Source organism: Onychomys torridus, chromosome 2 (genome assembly GCF_903995425.1).
Source record: "Onychomys torridus chromosome 2, mOncTor1.1, whole genome shotgun sequence".
NCBI classification, from domain to species: Eukaryota; Metazoa; Chordata; class Mammalia; order Rodentia; family Cricetidae; genus Onychomys; species Onychomys torridus.
The window spans coordinates 100329431-100349629 of NC_050444.1; the positions used below are offsets into that span (position 1 = coordinate 100329431).

General features: G+C 41.6%; 1 protein-coding gene across 1 annotated transcript in view; it reads right to left on the bottom strand.

Moving 5' to 3' along the window:
- Frem1 (FRAS1 related extracellular matrix 1) overlaps positions 1 to 20199 on the bottom strand; it is a 148398-nt gene that overhangs the window by 55137 nt on the left and 73062 nt on the right. Inside the window, exons 18-24 of the mRNA XM_036179029.1 lie at positions 18743 to 18937; positions 17371 to 17556; positions 15754 to 15950; positions 12172 to 12376; positions 9446 to 9590; positions 5625 to 5766; positions 1727 to 1922 (exon numbers count right to left, since the gene is read on the bottom strand). Coding sequence (XP_036034922.1) covers positions 1727 to 1922; positions 5625 to 5766; positions 9446 to 9590; positions 12172 to 12376; positions 15754 to 15950; positions 17371 to 17556; positions 18743 to 18937 — 1266 coding nt within the window. The remainder of the gene's footprint in view (positions 1 to 1726; positions 1923 to 5624; positions 5767 to 9445; positions 9591 to 12171; positions 12377 to 15753; positions 15951 to 17370; positions 17557 to 18742; positions 18938 to 20199) is intronic.

The following is a 20199-nucleotide window of genomic DNA, read 5'->3' on the forward strand; positions in this document are numbered from 1 at the left end:
TAACTCCAACTCCAGGGTATCTGTCACCCTCTTCTGGTCTCCACAGGCACCAGGCACACGTGTGATACACAGACATACGTGCAGACAAAGCTCATATACACTTACAATAAAAAATAAAAATATAAATATATTTTTTAAAAAGTTATACTTGTGAAGTCATGAGAAACATAATAAGCAACTTATAAGTGTCATATGAAGTAACACAAATAGAAACTACAGGAAAAGAAGACACAATGGTGTACAGTGATAAATACCATACAAAGAAGCAAGAGAAACTCTGAGCATCATAAATGTTAATGGATAAATACGTCTGTCTACTTACTGCAGGTTTTCATAACTCCTTTTAAAAATCATTGCTCATCACTGTGGTGGAGTGTGGGGAGTCACGCTGAAGTTTCTATTGCCCAACTGCCCTGAGCACAGCCTGTTACTAAGCTTCAGCCACGGGAAGGCATGTGAGAAAGGTGAGCTGCCTTCAAGCAGAGTTGATGAGACCCTGGCCCACAAGCTCTTCATCAGCCTCTCACTTCCTAAGCAACTGTGGCCTCCGAGACAAGGAGGTGACTGGACAGGGGATGCTCCAGGTGCCTGTGGAACAGCTTCCCCTGCACTGTGAAGCTAAGTCAGAAGGAAGATACCCTGCACTGTCCCCCCCACACCCCCCACTCCCTGCCTGTGCCAAAATGCTAGTAGTATTCCATGTGCCTGGACATCCTACATACACGATTGTCCTAATTAGGTTTCTGTTGCAGATAGAACAGTGGCCAAACCACGCTGAGCAGGGAAAGGGTTTCAGCTTGCAGGTCACAGTCTGTCACCATCGAGGGAACCCAAGGTAGGAACTGGAGGCAGGAAATGAAGCAGAGCCCGTGGAGGGACACTGGTTACTGGGTGGCCCCCATGGCTTGCTCAGCCTGCTTTCTTCTACAACCTAGGACCCCCTGGCCAGGGGTGGTGCCATCCACAGTGGGCGGGGCCCTCCCACATCAATCATCAAGAAAATGCCCCAGACTTGCCTACAGCCCAATCTGATGGAGGCAGTTTCTCAGCTGAGGCTCCCTCTTCCCAGATGTTATCAAAACCTGACCAGTGATGTTTTTACAGAGAAGAATGAATGTATTCAGAATCATCTAGCTTATCTACCTGACTGTCCATAGTCATGGAAAACATTTTATAACTGGAAAACATGTAAATAAAACGTAAATATGCCCCAAGAGAAATATTACCTCATATGATGAAAAATTAATGCAGGACAATTGTAATTATGCTGCACACATAAAATAGGTTTTTTTTAAATTGCACTTAAATACTGTATTTAATTCTGAGCATCCTAGCAACCAAGGCAAAAACAAGAAAGCATTCAGTCAATAAAACATAAGTATCAAAACTGTTTGATCTGAAAATGTTGAGACCCTGGGATTGTGAACAAGATACGATTCTTAAGCTCCCAGTGTAAGCTGCAGTTGTAAATTATAGAGCAGTGGCAGTTGAGTGTCAGGAGCTTACATTCTCCTTTGTTAAACATTTTCCCTTCATGTCTTTGTTTCATTTTGTTTTGTGTATGTTGCTATTTTGCCTGAGTGTGTGTCTATGCACAGGTACACGCCTGATGCCTGTGGAAGTCAGGAGAGTCTCTCAGCCTGTAGCACACACGTGTGTGTACTTATACCAGCTTATTTCTACTCTCAATCCTGGTCCCAGGAAGCCTGGGTAAACACACTCTTACCTTTCCCCGCATCTTCAATGATGATCTCACAGTCAAACGCAGGTGATCTGTTGTCCCCGTCCCAGAGGTAGAAGGTAAAACTGTCTCCATCCTGGGACTCCATCTTGGCAGTGTGTGTGTATCTCAGCAAGTTCAGGTCCACGTCCTCCTGGGTGCACTGCATGCCAGCCGAGAGAGGGACCCAGTCCCTTCCTATCTGAAAAGTGCCACAGTCAGCCAGGCACCCTGGCTTCCCCAGCTCTGTTAGTGACTACTTCCCCGGGGCCCTGAAAACCTCTGATAGAAACTCTTGGGGAAAATTCTACACTAGTTTCTGCCATAGAACCTTATTTTTTTTTTCTTTTCAAAGAAATAAATTAAAATAATTCAAGACCTTGGATGAAAAACAGCTTCAACCAGCGGACTTTTGACAAAGTCATTCAACAGCATTGGTGTTTCAGAGGTATTTATCATCAGTAATCATGGCTGATTAAATATCCCAATTAACGAGAACAGGTGGGCAATCAGTTGCTAGAATGGGCTGCTTAGAAATTAAGTGTGTTTCTTCTGTAATTTCCTCTTTTTATTTATTTTAGTTTTTTATCTTTGTACAATTAATAAAACCTCTTTTTTGTTTTTGTTTTTGTTTTCAAAGTGGCTTATTTGTTTCCAAGCTGATAGGGCAAAAAACAAAACAAAACAAAAAACAAAACAAAACAAAACAAAAACAAAAACAAAAAAAACCCAGAATGCACTGGCATTTCCCCCTCCCCAATGTCTAGCCTTACTAAAACCTAAAGAAATCTGTCAGATTCTCATCATACCCCCTACACACACACTCACACACTCTCACACGTTCACACATACACTGACACATAGTCACACACTCTCACATAAACACTCTAACACTCACACACTTACTCATGCATTCAAACAGTCACACATGGTCTCACAGTCACACACACACACATGCACACTCACACACACACATGCACTCACACACACACTCTCACACGTTCACACATACACTGACACACAGTCACACACTCTCGCACACTTATGCATTCACACAGTCACACACGGTCTCACAGTCTCTCTCTCTCACACACACACACACACACACACACACACACTCACACGTTCACACATACACTGACACACAGTCACACACTCACACACTTACTCACGAATTCACACAGTCACATACGGTCTCACAGTCACACACACACACACACACACACACACACACACACACACACACACACACGAGACAGTAGAAAGTGTAAACATTCAGTCCCTCCACAGTTTCCATCAGCATCTTCAAAGCCCAACTCAAGTCAACCCTAGTGAGGCATGTGTTTTGCATGGTTTGGGGCAGAAATTGTGGCTATTGTCCTTGTTATTGTGAAAAAGAGGCTTTTATGGTAGCAGACAGGCTAACAACTGGGAAAGTATTAGGGAATAAAATATTAAGCCTATATTGTATTAATAACCCTACCTTAATTCTCCTAAGTTCCAGGCATAGCTTTTCCTAGGAATGGCTCACAAAAACCATTCAGTATAACTGGAAGAAAATGTCATCTTCAGTGATTCACAATATAAATCACACCGTAGTTTACCTGTCTGGTTGACAGACTAAACCACATTTAAGTCATTTGTGTTTTCTTTTTTGTTGGCCATCCACCCCCAGTTCCCAGTGAGTCTTGGCTCTCTTCCCACGAGATCATCACTTTTCTTGAGCTGTTCTACTTGGTGGGGTTTCTTCTTTAATATTTCGCCCACATGACATTTGCAGCCCTATGTCTTCCTGAAGTCCCCCGGGTTCCTTCTTTTATGGGTCTATTTGCAAACAGAGACTTTCAAATAGATTCTTTTTAAACCAGGCAGCATAGGATCCTATTTAACTTCTCCTATTGGTAATATTGTCCTAGAAAATAAATACAGAGGAAGGCATCATTTGCTCTCTTGCTTCTAATTCTTCTTTTGCATTCCCAAATATGAGTTTGACTTGACAGAATCATCTGATGGCAGAAAAGGGAAGAAAAAAAGAGAAACAAACAAACAAACAAAAAACGAAGGAGAGGTAACAAGAAGCCTTGAGAGTCCAGGAGGCCTGGCGGCCCAGTCCCCAGCCTCAGTCAGCCAGCCTCAGTGAGCCTGGGGGACGTGTGAGAAAATGGTGTGCAGCCTTCTGGGACCCTGGACCCATCTGGATCTTCTCATATCCGAAGCAACTCAGGCCCCAAGCACCCAAACGTGTGCACGCTCACTGTGTTTCTGCTTCATTACGCTTTGAAATGAAATAAGGACACAGCTGTACCTCAACTGAAATCAGTGATTGCTCTGACTCTCTATGGTACCCGCACTCTGTGACAATCAAGCTGTTCCCCACAGAATAAATCCTCACTGCTTTTTCTATTCCGAACTGAGCCTGCCTTAGATTAAGACTCAAGCATTCAGGCAGTCACATCGAGGCTGGCTAGAGGTTGTTGCTGGTCTCTTGCCACCATTCAAATACATATTTTGACCCATGAGTCAGCTGACCTTTTCAAGTGGCTGTTGTATGATTCATGTTGGACTAATCATTAAACATCGCGCCTACAATATGAATGGACTGCAAATTTACTATTACGGAACTAAAAGGAATCAGGAGGGCGTGAGCAAACTGCTGGAACAGTTAGCACCAGAACCGGAGTGACTTAACCCTTCGTGTGCCTTCGTGTTTCCATGCTTCTCACTTTCTACTGAAGTTAGGGATAGATACAGACCCAGGCATGTTGATGGACAGCCATGCAGTTTGCGGGATTCCAATACCGGAGTTCCTAAGATATGACGGCCCCCAGCGAGCGGGGTGGGAGAACCCGCACATGAACTACTTACGCCCTAGTGTAGATTTTGATTTGAGATTTAATCCTCTCACACACTCGCGTGAGGCCAGGAAGATAGGCTCCAAAATAAAGACACTAATAAAGACAGATTTTAAATGTGGCCACGTTCCTGAAATGACATGGCAGAGAAAATGAGAGCCGAGAGAGAGCGGTACAGGAGAGGGGGCACGTTAGGAAGGAGGGAGGGAGTATTGGAGGGAGGGAAAGGAGGAGGGGCGGCGACAGATTTAAAAGGTTTCTAATTGAAGAGGAATGCACGTGGTGAGGATGTAGACACTTCGAAATATGCTGGATTCTCCTTAGAAGCCAGCTTGTTCCACCCAGGCAAGTTCTTCCTTTCAAATCTAGGGAGAGTTCTCAGGAGGAGGAAGCAATGAAAAGCCTGAGTATTGGTTGAATTTAGTACAAGTTGGTAAAGAAAATTCAGAAGGGTATGAGTTCATCCTGGCAAAGGAAAAGTAAATGTTTTACTTTTGAGTGAAAAATATGCCTATTCGAGAATAACTTCAGTTGTATGAGTGTATGTGTCGATAAAATTGACACCTAAAGGGCCACTCTAAGGCTAGACGGATGGCTCAGTGGTTAACAGCCCATTCTGCTCTTGCGGAGGACCAGGGTTTGGTTCCCAGCACCCATAATCAGACTGCTCGCCGCCATCTAAATCCAGCTCCAGAGAACCTGACCTCCATGGGCACCTGTACACATGTGATGCATATAAATTCACACAGGCACACATACATCTAAAAAATAATGGATTGGGGGCTAGCAAGGTGGCTCAGAGGTTAAGAGCACTGGTTACTCTTCAGAAGTTTTGAAGTTAAGAGCACTGACTGCTCTTCAGAGGTTCTGCGTTTAGTTCCCAGCACCCACATGGTGGCTCAGAACCATCTGTAATGAGATCTGGCACCCTCTTCTGGCCTTGGAGTACATGCAGGAGGAACACTACAAAATAAATAAATCTTTGCAAAATGCAAAAGCACTAAAAATGATAATAATAAGTAATTAAATAATTGTGTTCAAGGGCCACTTACCTTAAGCTGAAGTTGCCCATTTTGGGGAAGTCTTTCAAATAAATAGTGAATTGTCTCCCTGGGTGAGTCTTTATCTACGGCTGAAAGAACAGCACTAGAGAGAACACGAGTTTCGCCTACAGTCATTGAGACTTCAGCCTTCCTGTAGAAAGGAAAATTCCCCGTGTTGACATGAAAACGGAAGGCACACGTTCAGCAGGGGACGCTTATATTGGTTATCACAGGTCCCACCTTCAAGAATTAAGAAATAATAATCAACATCCAAAGCACTGGAAACCATGAGTCATATACCAAAGTCTGCGAAGAGGGTTTGAACCAGCAGCTATGACTAGGGTGCTAGACGAGAGATGCTTACAGGAGTAGAACTTCACAATTTTCCAAGTTATACGTAGTTTATATAATGATTTTGCTTCCAGGCCTTCACATAATGCTTACAATGTCTCCATGAAGAAAGTAGGTCAGGTACTACTACAGTTCTAACTAGACAGACAGAACCCTACTGAAAGCAACTCATATAGTGTCCTAAAGCTCTTCCTGAATGCTCTCCTGAAGCTGATACTCTTTGGTGATCTGTGGTCCTCTAATGTCCCCTTCCTCCTCCTGGAAAGGCCCTGGCATGTGATCTTTACAGGTTCTTCTTCCTGAAGAAGTGGAGCTGCCAGGCCAGCTCCTGGCATCTGGACAGCAAACTGGAAGCAAAGCAGATAGGGTGGCGGACAGCTGCAGCTTCCATGAAGAACGGCATCCAAGCAAAGAAGGGATTTCAAGCCACCAATGTCCTAGCTCCCCACTGTGATCGTAGTGAGATCACATGTGACTACTGGCTGCCTCCACAGCTTTGGTTCTGGGACACAAGGGAGTGCTTGAAGTCCTTGGCCTCGGGACCAAGGATACCAAGTCTCACCGAGTGACATCAGAAGCCACCAGGTCTTCTGCAAGAAGGCAATGTCTGACACTTCATTCCAGCCTCTCTCATTCAAAGAGGGATCCCTGCTAGCCCAGGACTGGCAACTTCCTGGATCAGAGCAGGAGACTTCAGCCATCTCTCCAATGGAGAGTGTGAACCACAGGATCCTAGAAGGCTGATGAGTCTGCTGACTGGTGCTTGTGGAGATTAGCAGTGCTTTTTATAAGATGAAACAGAGCTGTATGTCACCACAAGGAAGATAAGGGTGGCAGGAAAAGGGTGTCAGAATTCCATGTCAGGGGTGACAAGTACCACAGTCTGGGGAAAGGACTGTGTTAGAGATAATTTATCTACAAAGGATTCTAGAAGGAGAAAGATGGGAGCTAGTGAGAACGGAAAGGGAAGAGGCACCAAAGGGTGTTTTTACTGCTGACGGCGGTTTAGACTCAATTCTAATAGACTCTTTTGAGTTTAACTTTTGTTTTTTGTTTTGTTTTTTGAAGAAAGGGGACCCAACTAAGTTGTTCAGGATGTCTCTAACCATTAGATTCAAGACATCCTCTTGCCTCAGCCTCCCAAGTGGCCGAGACTGCAGATGCACACCACAGCACACAGCCAGAATCTTCTGAGGAGCCATACAGAGCATGACCCGGATTAAGCTTCTGGAGGACAGGAAGGTGGGACATTTGTCTTATCAAGTGTTTCCCATGGTTACCAACTCTCTGCTCCCATAGTTACTGACCGTCTGACCCCATGGATCTGCATGAGTTGATACAGCTTCCTAAGGAGGAAAGGGAGCCACAGACGGAGAGCATCTGAAGTGGAACACTGACCTGAGCTGGGACTCGGGGACAGAAGCACCTACCACAGCATCTGAAGGAACCATCAAGTGCCTGCAAAGACCAAACTACTCTTGGCAGAAATGAACAGGGCGGGCATCAGATGGTCTTTGTGTTTCTGGAAGGGGGGACAACTACTTGTAATGCTGACTGTGTCCAGCCTTTCAAGCACTTTTACAAAAAGATGCTAGCTAGCATCATCCCGACCCACTGAGAGGGTAAAGGAGGGACAGAGAGAAGTGAAGCAGTATGTTGAAGGCCACACTTCTGCTAAGTGGCTGTCTGAGTCATCCAGACTGAAGATTTCTTAATCACTGGGCTACAGAGGAAGAGGTGGAGACGAAATACAGGAAGAGACAGAATGAGAATGTTCTAGGAGGAAGTAAGAGTTCTACCAAGCAACACAGATGGAAGAAAAAGGGGAACCTCTGCTTCCCTCCTTGGGAGAAGAGGAAAGAGAAAGAGAAAAGGAAGGTTAAGTGATCAATGTCTGATGTGACAGACAGGCCAGCCAGCCAGATCCGATCAATGCACTTCATGAACATGTAATGAAATGCTGCACTGTGACCCACGAATTTGTTCAATAACTACGATATTTTGTTTTGTTTTGTTTTACAAAGGAGGGATTTTGAAGCTGGGTTAAAAGAGATTTGGGGATTTTGCAGCTGTCACTGTCGCTGGGGTTTAGCAGTGAGGCTGTGTCTTTGCAATGGGCAGACTCCTTTACTTCTCTGGTCTCAGTCAGTGGGTGTCTGAGGAATTAATAAAATCAAATGTATGAAGGATTTAGTAAAGTGTCTGCCATCTCATAAGTACTTAATAAACATCCGCTTTCATCTTGTTCCCTTCTTCGAGCAATGATGACAAAGAGGTTTGTAATAATATAATATCCTCCCATCCCCATGGTCACAGGTCTTCTCATATAGTCAAGGCTAGATTCAAACTCACTGTGTCACCCAGGCTAGCCTTGAATTCATCCTGCTTCCTCCTGGGTTCCAGGATTACAGCACCTTTCACATTTATACATGAATGCCAAACCAATCTGAATTGTCAGTTCCAGGACTGAAAACCAATCTGAATTGCCAGTTCTAGCTGAAATAAGGAAACAGACATTTCCTATATATTCTGAGCTGAACTAGTATCTGAGAAGCAGCCTTCCAAAACACTATCATCAACATTTTCCATAACGCTTTCTACAGAAGAACTGGTGAAGACCCGAGAGGGTGAGATAGGGACTTGTCTACTCTCTATTCCCTACATAGTCCAGGAGACTTTGGGGGTTTAAAGGTTTCCAGGAAGGTGCTCTTAGCCTGATGAAACTTACATAGTCTACTTAGTGCTTAATGGTTACATCATTAAATAAGGGGGGAGTCTCAGCAGAGACCTCAAGAGCCATTCACATGTCTGCAGCTAGCCCTCAAGGCCTGTTGGGCCTCCTGAAGATCTCTGCAGGCTGTGAACTGTGACATTTGCTAACGGCAGAGGAAATTGCTGGCACTGTAGAAACACCACCCTATGCAAGGGAGTTGCCAACAAGTTTTACAGTTCAGAACACTAGAATTCTAAGCAGCAGCATTTTGATGTGAGATAGTGGGGTGTTGATCCACAAGGGATGTAGTACAGGTTGATAGAGAAGTACCAAGACGATGAACCAAGTGGGACTGAGCATTTTCCGTGATCACTCTTAGTTAAAAGTTTGATGAAATCTGACTGTTGGCAGTTAACATCGTCACCCTTCAGTCGAGTTATGGACTGCACTTGGTGTGTGTGTGTGTGTGTGTGTGTGTGTGTGTGTGTGTGTGTGTGTGTACATGTGTGTGTGAGCATGCATGCATGCACACATACATTTGAGTACTATATGTCAGCTACCGTTATTTTTACAATTAGCTTGAACTTTTAGAAGATCAAATCGTTTAAGGAGTAACTGTTTAGGTCACATTTCCTAGCATTTACACTGGAAATTCTTGATGTCTGAGTAGTAGGGCAGTTGAGGAAGATGGGCCTGGCTCCTCCCCGTGTACCTAGTGCCACAGAACTCTGTGGAAATCTGAAGTGATTCCCTTCAGGCAGCTTACTTGCTGAGCATTGGTTTCTCGTCGTTCACTGGGGTGACATTTACTGAAACGGTTTTAAGTATTGTATGTTTTCCATCGGACAACTGGATCACAAAGTTATCAGCAAGGCTCTCCGAGTCATCATGGACATAGGCCAGCTTCATTCCTGGAAGAGAAAAAGGAGAATCTTCCTTCCAGTTGAGCCATCCAAATGTCACCGATACTCCTCTTAAACATCCGGCTTTGGTGTTCACACAGCTCACTCATCGGTGCTTTACAGTGACATGAACTCTGTTTTGCGGAGTCATTCAGAGCCCATCACATCCTCTTTCTTAAAAAAAGGAAACCCCAGAAACCACAGAAGAACAAAGGTGTTGTAATATTTCAACAAATCTGAGAAAACGAATTACGTGTGGAACATTAAAGTGTGATCTAGCCAGTCACCAAAGAGAATGCTCAGTAGTTCAAAACTTCACTAGAAAAACTGCCTTTAGCCATGCTTCTTTTAACCCTACCCAGTGGTCCTTTGGTTATTTAATTGAAAACTTTAACTTATCACTTTCAAAACATACTATAAAGTTCTAGAAATACTAAGAGATGTATGCAAAAGGTTTGCTGACATATGACCATTAATGCCAAGAGATGAAAAATGTCTGAGATAGCACACAACTATGAAACATTGCAGCACAGCACTTCCATGCAGCAAAACACTGCCGTGGCCAAAGTATTCCAGGCAGTATTTAGAACGCAAAGAAAGTGATAGGAGTTACCTAATACAGCAGGGTTTGCTCAGTTCTGTATGTTTAGGGGTGGGGTGTTTGTGAGAATATATTCGAATTGTTTGGTTTTGTTTTTAATATAGCCATAAATGAACCAAAAATAAAATGTGAGTGAAATCTAACTTTTGAAAATGTTATCAAAGTATGTATTCATGTGAACAATTTTTATTTTTTGTTTGAATTGACTATGCTATTTAAACTTACCCAATGCGTACATGACACTTATTTAATCTGATAACATTAACCAATACTATCACTTTTTTAAAAACTCTCCTGGGCCTCCAAATGGCTCAGAAAAGGTTCTTATCTTCACACATGAGTGTGAACCCCAGCATCCACGTGGTGGAAAGAGTAAACCGAATCCGACAAGTTGTCCTCCGACCACCACATGTCAGCACGGCATACAGACACCCACAATTTCCCCCAAATGCACAAAGTAAATAAATAAATGGAAAAAATTTAAGCTGTCTTTTTTCCCCTTTGGATAAACTCTCCCTATGTAGCTAAGGGTGGCCTTGAAAGCCTTGAGCTCCCCCTGCTAAGGCTCTTTCGGTGCTGGAATTACAGGAACGCATCATCTAACCCAGCTCAGAAAACAGAAATTAATAAATGAATGAATGAATGAATGAATGATCAGTAGAAAGCAGACTTGTCTGAGAGAAGAGTTTAAGCTATTATTCCCTTTCTTTATGTTTGTGACATATTATTTGTGGCACATGGGGACTGATTTGGTCCTATCAGCCTTGAAGTTCCAGGATTTATTTCTTTACAATTCACAAAAACTGAGACTATGAATTGGCTTTTACGATTCAAACGTGAAATGACATCTGCAACTACTACAGAATAATCTTTGGGAGAAAGAGGCTACATTCTAACTAGAATGTAAATATTTGAAAGACAGCAGGGGAAAAAGCCAAAAAGCACTAGGACAAGTCTGGAGAATAGTCTGGCTTCCTGTGAGAGGAGAGAGCTGCATTCTGAAGGCACCATTTTGGCCAACCAGGGCGAGGGAAGATCTTCCAGGTTGGGGAAATGAAACACACAGTGAAGAAAGGACAATGAGAGTAGGCACTAATTCTAGAACTGCATGCTTGCTCAAATTTTTGAAAGTATTTTTATACATGGAAAATGGGATAAGGTCGTTGAAAAAGTAATTAAAAAACAATTCAGGCTGCTCCAGTATGTCATTTCCCTAAAGAACACATTATCTCCACAGAGACTAATGAGTAGTTATTATATGAGGATCTATATTTGTTTCAACTGTGGAGATTTTGGCAGACAAACCTCTTGAAATTTAGCCCCATGATCTTAATCGTTTGAAAAGGAAATTTTAAATTATGGTTAAAATTCTGTGTTAAAGTACCGATAATCACAAAGATAATTGTTAATGGTATTCTAAAAGTAAAAAAAAAATCACACTACATCTTCAACTGTCTACAATGTCTGGCTGAGGCTGTACAACCCTCTTTAATTAAGAACTCATAACTCAGTCTGAAAAGATTAACAAGTCAAGCAACATTCTTGCTTTCCCCCATTTCTATGGTTTGTTATTAGCTTAGTGGAGTAAAATGGTTTTCAAATGTATGTTTTAATAACAAAAGTTTATAAGCATGAAACACAACATGGCATTTTGATATGTGTTCAACTTGTGGCATGCTTACATCACACTAATGTGCTTTACCTCACCTTGTTATTGTGTATATGTGTGTACTATTAGTAATGTCCAGCTATACTATGCATTACTAACTCTAGTCACCACAGTGCACAAACAGATGGCTAAAACTTTGACTTGTTACACTGATATTTTGTACCTTTTGATCAACAGCTCATTTCCTCCCTCTCCCGGCAGCCTCTGGTATTCACCCATCTAATTTCTGTTTCTACTATTATAACTCTAGAGTCTCCACATGGGTGGGCTAAGTCATTACATCATCAACTGCAGGTGAGTAGAAGTGGAAAATAGCCTACCAGTCTTGAGAAAGTCCATGGAGAAGTTGTAAATTTCATGTTTCAGCTGCTTGATCTGAGGAGACTCTTTGCTGATTGCCACATTGATGAGGAGGCCATGCTGGGGCTTGTGAGTGATGCTGAAGAGTAGGGGGTCCTTGGGAACATCCCTGTCAGCAGCAGTGATGATGGAAGAATCCAGCTCTATCATCTGACCTTCACACACCTGAGCAGGAGCAAGCCAGCAGAGACAGCAGTATGAAAAAGAACCTTTTTCCCTATGTCTTTTGAAAAGCTGCTGGAAAAAAATCCACCCCACTTATATGAAGATGTCCTATTTTAAATTTCCATGACATTTTCAGATACTGGGTTCTAGAAAAAGAAATTTCCAGTTAACAGGAATGTAAAAAGATATCTATTCATCTTCCTCAGATCTTTTCAAAAGATTCAAGGTCCTCTTTAGTTCCATGTACAACATAGGATGCATGACAGAAACATCTCTGTGGGACTGATGAGTTGGCTTGGTAGGTGAAGGTCTTGGTGACAGGAGTTCACTTCCTGAAACTCACATGAAAGTGGAGAGGAAGAAGTCCACAAAGTTGCCCTCCAGCCTAAACACTGGGCTATGGTGTGCATGCCCCTCATCATTCACATATATATTTGTGCACAAACAAATACAACCAGAAAACTGTTGTAAAATTAAGATGATTTATGCTGGTAATGATTCAAAGGTTGGTGCTGGGGGAAGCAAGCAAAAGTATGCTTACTTTTTGGGAGTCAGGAAAGGTCAGTGTGAAAGTGAATCTGGAGTCTTTATTTCAGACACTAATTGTTTATTTAACTCACAAGCCCTTGTTTCTACGACTTTTAGGTTTCTGTCTGCTTGGGAGGTAGCAAATATCTACTGTATTCACCAGAGCAAATTTGGTGTTTCTTTTTTAATTTTTATTTTATTTTTTAAATTTCAGACATTTATACAATGCATTTCGATCATATTCATCCGTCACTACCCCTTCCTACTCCTCTAAGAGCCCCGATTCCTTCCCAACGTCATGTCCTTTTTTTATTGTCCAATATTTGGTGTTTCACATTTTATTATCATAGTAGATATTTTTATTTCAAGTGCTGGGGTGGCGGCTCAGCAGGTACAAGTTCTTACTGTGAAACTCCAAGGAGCTGAGTTCAACTCCCAATAAAAAGCTGGGTGTGGCTGTGAGAGCACCCACAGCCTCAGTGCTAGGGAAGGCTGAGAAAGCAAGCTCTCTGGGGCTTGCTGGCTGCTAGCCCAGCTCCAGGTTCAGTGGGAGACCTTGTCTCAAGGGAATAAGGCAAGAGTGATAGAGCAGGATGCCTGATATCCTCCTCCTCCTCCTACACACACACACACACACACACACACACCACAGTGAAGTGCTTATTGCCTCAAGAAAGCTTTAGTCATACAGAATTTGGCCATTTCACCTTTTTTTTTTTCTTTTCCTTTCTCAGAGAGAAGAAAAGACAAGGACATTTTTATTTTCTGTTCTGAAATACAGCAAGATTTAAGTAATAAAATCACACAAATTCTACACCTGCTTCCTGGGGATCTGCAAGGCTACTTGCTACATTATGGAGGTAGTATAGGTATTCTCAAGAATCAAAGGTAGGAGGGACTGGGAAGGCCTGTCTACTAATAGTGTAGTCAAGGAAGGAGTACCAAGAGCCCCTGAACCCCAAGAAACAAGAACTATGAAAGAGCAGAGGCCAGCAGGCTATCTTCATAGCCGAGGGGATCACTTCATGAGAGCCTATGCTTTCTTTCCAGCTCTCCACACTGGCTCTGAAGGGGCTGTTCTTACAGATGCACTGTGGTATTTGGACAAAACAATGCTGCTCTTATCTGACCTTTTTTATTAAAGACCAAAAAAGCATCTTGGATTAATTCATAATGATAAATTATTGAATCACATTAGCCAGTGTCTTACTTTTCCCACCCTGAAGAACTTGAGTAAAGCAGTTTAAAAACATGTTGTAATTCTCCATCTTTATAGAGTTTAACTATGAAGCCTTTTCCCCCTGACTGTATGATAATGTATATCATTTACAAAATGGTAAATTCATCCACAAGATTACCAGGGAATTTTCTAAAACAAAACCCAAAAAACTACAGGATTCTTTTTTTGGAAATTGAATTGTTTCTTGACATTATGAGAATAAAAAGTCTAAATGAATATGCATAAAAAGCAGATATTTACTACTAAACAGGATTGCAAATGAATATAATAAACTAAAACATTTTGATGGAAGCCCAACTATCTGTACAACAAGGAAATTTTCCAACAGGAAAGCCAAATGTGTTATATGAAGAAGGAAAAATTCTTGAAGCTTAAAAGTTGTCTCTGCCAATGCTCAAGGGTCTGTGTCTGATTTGCATGTATGAGGAAGCATGGGTGAAAGACATGATTACTTCCACAAAGGAATAAGGGACAACTTCCCAGAGGCCTAATTATTCCAGAAGCTCTTGCTCCAGGCAGATAAAGACAGTAGAAATAGGTGCAGAAGTGATCACTTATTGTTTTTTTTTTACTTCACATAATCACTGAAGGGCTCTCCAGAGTAAACCTTGAGCCAAAAGAAGAGGGCAGGCAGGAGCTGGCTCTTAAATCTCATGCTGAGGTGACGCTCATGTGCTGTTAAGATTCAGTAGAAAATTAAAATCAAATAAAGACTTTCACATTTAGAATGTGATTATTTTTAGAAAAAAGAATGAGGATAAATAATGGTTTGGGTCAACATTAGAAAAAAGATGACACACTAAATAGTATTGAAAACACTTGTTCACTAAGGACCTACTATGCTTGGCCAACTCGATCATCATAACAATCTCTTGAAGAAAATTACATATATATTTTTGAAGATGGATAAACAGAAGCTTGAAGAGAAATAACATGCCTAAGATGCAAAAATTATTCAAAGCAATAAACAAGTTCCTTTGAGGCTAAGCCTGTGTGTGTGTTCATTCAACTTGGTAGTGCCTATGTATGAATTAAATAATCATACATAGACATGGAGGATATTTAAAAGGAACTACATATTGATAAGAAAAGATTTCACATATGTACTTAAGTTTTGCTTCAGAAAGTAAAGCATAGAGTAGTGGGTATGATTCTCTTATTTGTAGTAAAAACATACAGAAAAATTATAATATACAGACATAATTCTGGCATGTCCATAAATCTCTTGGGTTACTTAGTTAACCTGTTTATGCCTCATTTCTTCAGTAATGAAATGGCAATAAAAACACCATCACCCTAAAAGCCTATTGTGAGGATTAACTATGGATACACAGAAAGGACTTGAAACCTAAATCCGGTAAATACTCTATTACACACACACACACACACACACACACACACACACACACACACACACACCTTTACCATTACCATTATTACTAGGTTAATAGTTCACAGTGATTAATTATATGGCATAAGATTCTGCTTTCCTCACTCTTCACCAAATTAACATATTAGGTGCACCTGGACCAACATACAGGGGTTGTCTAGGCAAAAGTGAAGATTGAAAAGAGGTAAGAAAAAAGGAACATTCTGGTATGCTTCTTACAGTGATATTCTGTACCACAAAGTCAGGAGCTTCATCATTTGTGGGGTTGATGATAACATGAAATGTCGTCTCTAAGGAGCGTTGCTCCCCATCTGTGGCATACACCATGAACTGGTCGGCAGTTGGTTCCACCCTCAGGTGCCTGGACTGCACGTAGTTAATGTGCAAAGCCTTCATGTCTCTCCACTGGAACGAAGCTAACACACACCAAGACAGAACAGGGAAATGATAAACAGCACTACCCAGGAATCTTCAATCTTCAACAGCTGCTTCTCTGGAAAGCAGATACGCAATCATAGTGGGGACTGGTGTGATGCCCACCAGCTATCAACAGAAAGGCAGGTACCACAGATCTGAAAGAAGGATGCAAATCTGCCTGAGGAATGAAATTGTGATGACCACTAATCAGGATGCAGGATGGTCACTCTCCAGCTCCAGACACCTGAACTGAAAGTCACAGAGAACTGCCCTTTGCTAAACTGTCCTTCTGACATGTGGCTCTTCTCATACTGTGTTGAGAAGGTGCCACTTCATTGACACAAAGGCAAAACAAGTGGAGATCCGTGTCTGTGTAACAAACATCAAGATACTCATTGCACTGAGGAGAATTAGTTGACTTGATGTTCAGCTAGCCTTAAATCAGAAGAGGAAAATTGCTGTAGGGTGTGAATTAATCAAAAGAAAAGCTGCATGACCTTTAACTTGATTAATCTTAAATCTCAACTCACTCGCATTTAAAAATAGAAATGTCTTTAAAGGGGCTTGAAAAATAACTTACTTAGAAAGTATTATCATCAGAAGATTAGAGTTTTGCTTTTTGTTTATATTTTGTTTGATTAAGGGCTATTCTGGTTGCTGAGAAACATTTGCTTTCCAAAGTAAGCTGGGCAGTGAAAACACACTCCTTTAATCCCAGCACTTGGGAGGCAGAGGCAGGAGGATCTCCAAGTTCAAGGCTAGCCTGGTCTACAAAGTGGTTTCTAGGACAGCAAATTCCAAGAGTATTCATACATATGCTTATTTTTTCTGTGAGACAGAACATATACATAACGCCTATTTTAGAGATGACTTTCTGGAAAATGAGTAATATCAAATGTGTATAAATGGTCTCTGTGGTAAACACTACTCAGAGACACCCTGTCTCAGAAACCACAAAAACAAAAACCAACAACAAAAGATTGATGTAATCTACTTGAACATTTCAGGTTTTCTCTTTCAGTACCACTCACAGCGTATTTTTCAGTATTTTCCAGGAATATCTATTAAAAATGCTAAAAGACTGTGAGACTGAGACCCTGTGGTTCCCACCAGGTTAATTCTACCACAGGACTGTGTTGCCAGGAGGACCCTGAAAAAGGAAGTACTTCAGTGTTTGTTCATATAATTTTCATAAGTGAAATTTCTATTAGTTCAGTTGTTAATGCTGATGCAGAAGGAAAGCCAAGATGAAAGTTAAAATGAAAAACAATTAAGATTCAACATATCAGCGAGAATTAGAATAATAATCTCTTGAATGCACATGGTGTCTTGAATGTATTTGCATCCTTGACCGTTTCCTAAGCTTGGTCCAGCTAGTCACATCCATGAGACATTGCAGGCCAGGAGACAAGGACTTACCTATGCTTATACCCATGTTACTTTTCTCAAAACCTGCAGAAGGGAGTGTGTTTTCAAGATAGCCGAACTGGGGGTGAGAAACCAAAACAAATTCTAAGTCATCCGGGGCGGTGTCTGGGTCAGTGGCAGTCAAATGGTGAGTGGTAAGGGCTGCCGAGAAGCCTTCATCCACCATGAACGTCCTACCTGTGTGCCAAGAACGAGAGTCACAGGCCAGGGAGATGGGTCAGTAGGTAAAGGCACCTGCCACCGGGCCTGATGACCTGAGTTCAATCCCCTGAACACACACTCACAAAACAAGTAAATGAACATGTAATAAAATGTAAAAACACACACTTCTGTCAGCCTGAACTCCTCCATCAGAATAGTGAGAACTATAGACAGTGATTGCAATCCCAGCTAGAGCGGCCTCCCACAGGCAAATAAGCTTCCATGGGAGATGCTCATTTTCTTGGGCATAAATTCTCTTGGCAGTAAAAAATTCAGGGGTAACGAGTGGGATTTAATTTGACTTATGGAATTGTATACTTTTTTTTCTTATACAAGCCAGCCAGATGATAATGGAAAGGCGGCAGCAGCAATGCTGAACGCTCTGCTACAGCCCTCCAGTCATTCTCAAGGAACTCTGATTTCCCTTGTGTCTCGATAGAAGTGACAAATGAAAATAAGAATTGCCAAACTGTTTTAATGATAAGCCACTAAATGGAGTTTATGTTCTTCTCAAGATCAGTCGTTACCACTGTTTGTCAGAGTGCTAATTGCCAGAGAGCGATTATGAATTGCTCATAACGAACATTTTTTTCATGCCTTGGTGCTTAATTATTCTGCTGGGATAATGCTTCCTTTCCAGAACATTGCTTGGGAGATAGTTAGCAAATTACAAGCGCGTTCATACATATGCTTATTTTTTCTGTGAGACAGGACATATACATAATGCCTACGAAGAGATGACTTTCTGGAAAACACATAAGGTTAAATGTATATAAATGGTCTCTGTGGTAAATGCATTCTGTTCTAATAGAAATTATTATGGATAAAATAAATTATTCTCTCTCCAGCTGGCAATGCTGTTTTCCCATGTGAAATAAACCAGTATATTTGAGGATCTCAACACCCTTGTTGTAACATGTAACACAAAGACACAAATGCTGTTGTATTCTCTCTATATATGGAAATACATAAATTTTTAAACAAGTAAATTCTTTTGCCCTGTGATTGTTTTTATTACAGATTTTGGATTTATTATCTATTTCTGTTTAGATGATTCCTGGGTGACAACTACATTTGGTGGTGTTCTAATCTAAGAGAATTATTTCACTGAGCCTTGGGTATGACACTAAGACAATTATACTCATAGAAACAACACCATCACCTATTATAATTGAAGGTGGCTGGTTGTCGACTGGATGCACTGTGATGTTGAGCTCATACATGGGAAAGGACTCATGAAGAGGAACAGATGGATCGGGTCCATTGTAGCAACAGCCATTCACCGAAGGGCCGGCTTCATCATCCGAAACCACCAATGTAACAGTGTCAAAACAAGGCGCTGGGCCAACCTCACCACCTGGAAAACAGAACACCAAGATCAACTCCACTCACACCTTTTCTGCCTGCATTGAGTGGAAGGGAAAGGGATTATGGGGATAAAATATGAAACTCAATTTTATCACTATAAAATTAAATATAGTCAGGAAAAATAATGCAAAAATATTTGTCCATCTGTTGCCTCTTGTGAAATCCCTGCCAGCCGCAGACCACCACATGGAAGAATAAAGTAGGCAGTTCCCAAACGAGCAAGGGGCAGGCACGGAGCTTGACTAGGATCCTTAATCCCTCCCTTCCAACCCTTGGATGTTAGCAACAAGCTCAGGGAAAGGCAGAACGTGCCTGTGTCCTCTTGATAATTATCTTTCCAAGTGCATTGATCACCGGAAATGAACAAGCACCAACCACATAGCAATCATGAGACACAGAGGACTCTGGGTAAGTATAGAGAAAGGTAATCCATGTTCTGGTCATTTCTTTCTGTGTTTCTTTTACTACATACTAGCCAATCACTTATCAGCCAACAGAACAATCTGCACTAGCCAATCACTTATCAGCCAACAGAACAATCTGTGCTCTCCAGGCAACAGAAAAGCCCTGAATGTGGGCTCTTGGCAATTCTTAAAGAGCCAAAAGAGAAACAATTCTGGGAGCTCAGAAGACAAGGGAAGGGAAAGCGGGAGGGAGGGAGGGGGAGGAGAAGGGGAGGGGGAGGGGAGGGAAGGAGGATGGGAGGGGAAGAACAAGATCAGTGACATCATCTCCTCTCACCAGATACACTGGCCAAATCTAGAGTACTGAGCTTGGTGTGATTTTCCTTAAAAACAAATAAACAAAAAACAAAAAACAAAACAAAAAAAAACATGGAAAATTCAGAAATTCAGAGATGATATCATTTGAGCAAGAAAATGATTAAAGGCTCAAAAACTAGGAAATCCAAGTTGAAGTTTAGAGAGTTCAATAGAAACCATTTGTTTGATAGGTGCTGGGGGAGGAAGGGTCAGTTTTCTTTAAAAGTATGACCTCTGGTCAAAGAGGGTCCAGGGCAGATGCCACACCCAGGAGTATTTGGACAGCACAAATTGGATTTGATGGGTTTAGATGGGTAGATAGATATAGGTAGATGATAGATAGATAGATAGATAGATAACATACATACATACATACATACATACATACATACATACATACACAGGTAGATAGATACATAGATATACAGGTAGATACATAAATATACAGGTAGATAGATACACAGATACATAGGTAGAGACATAGATAGAT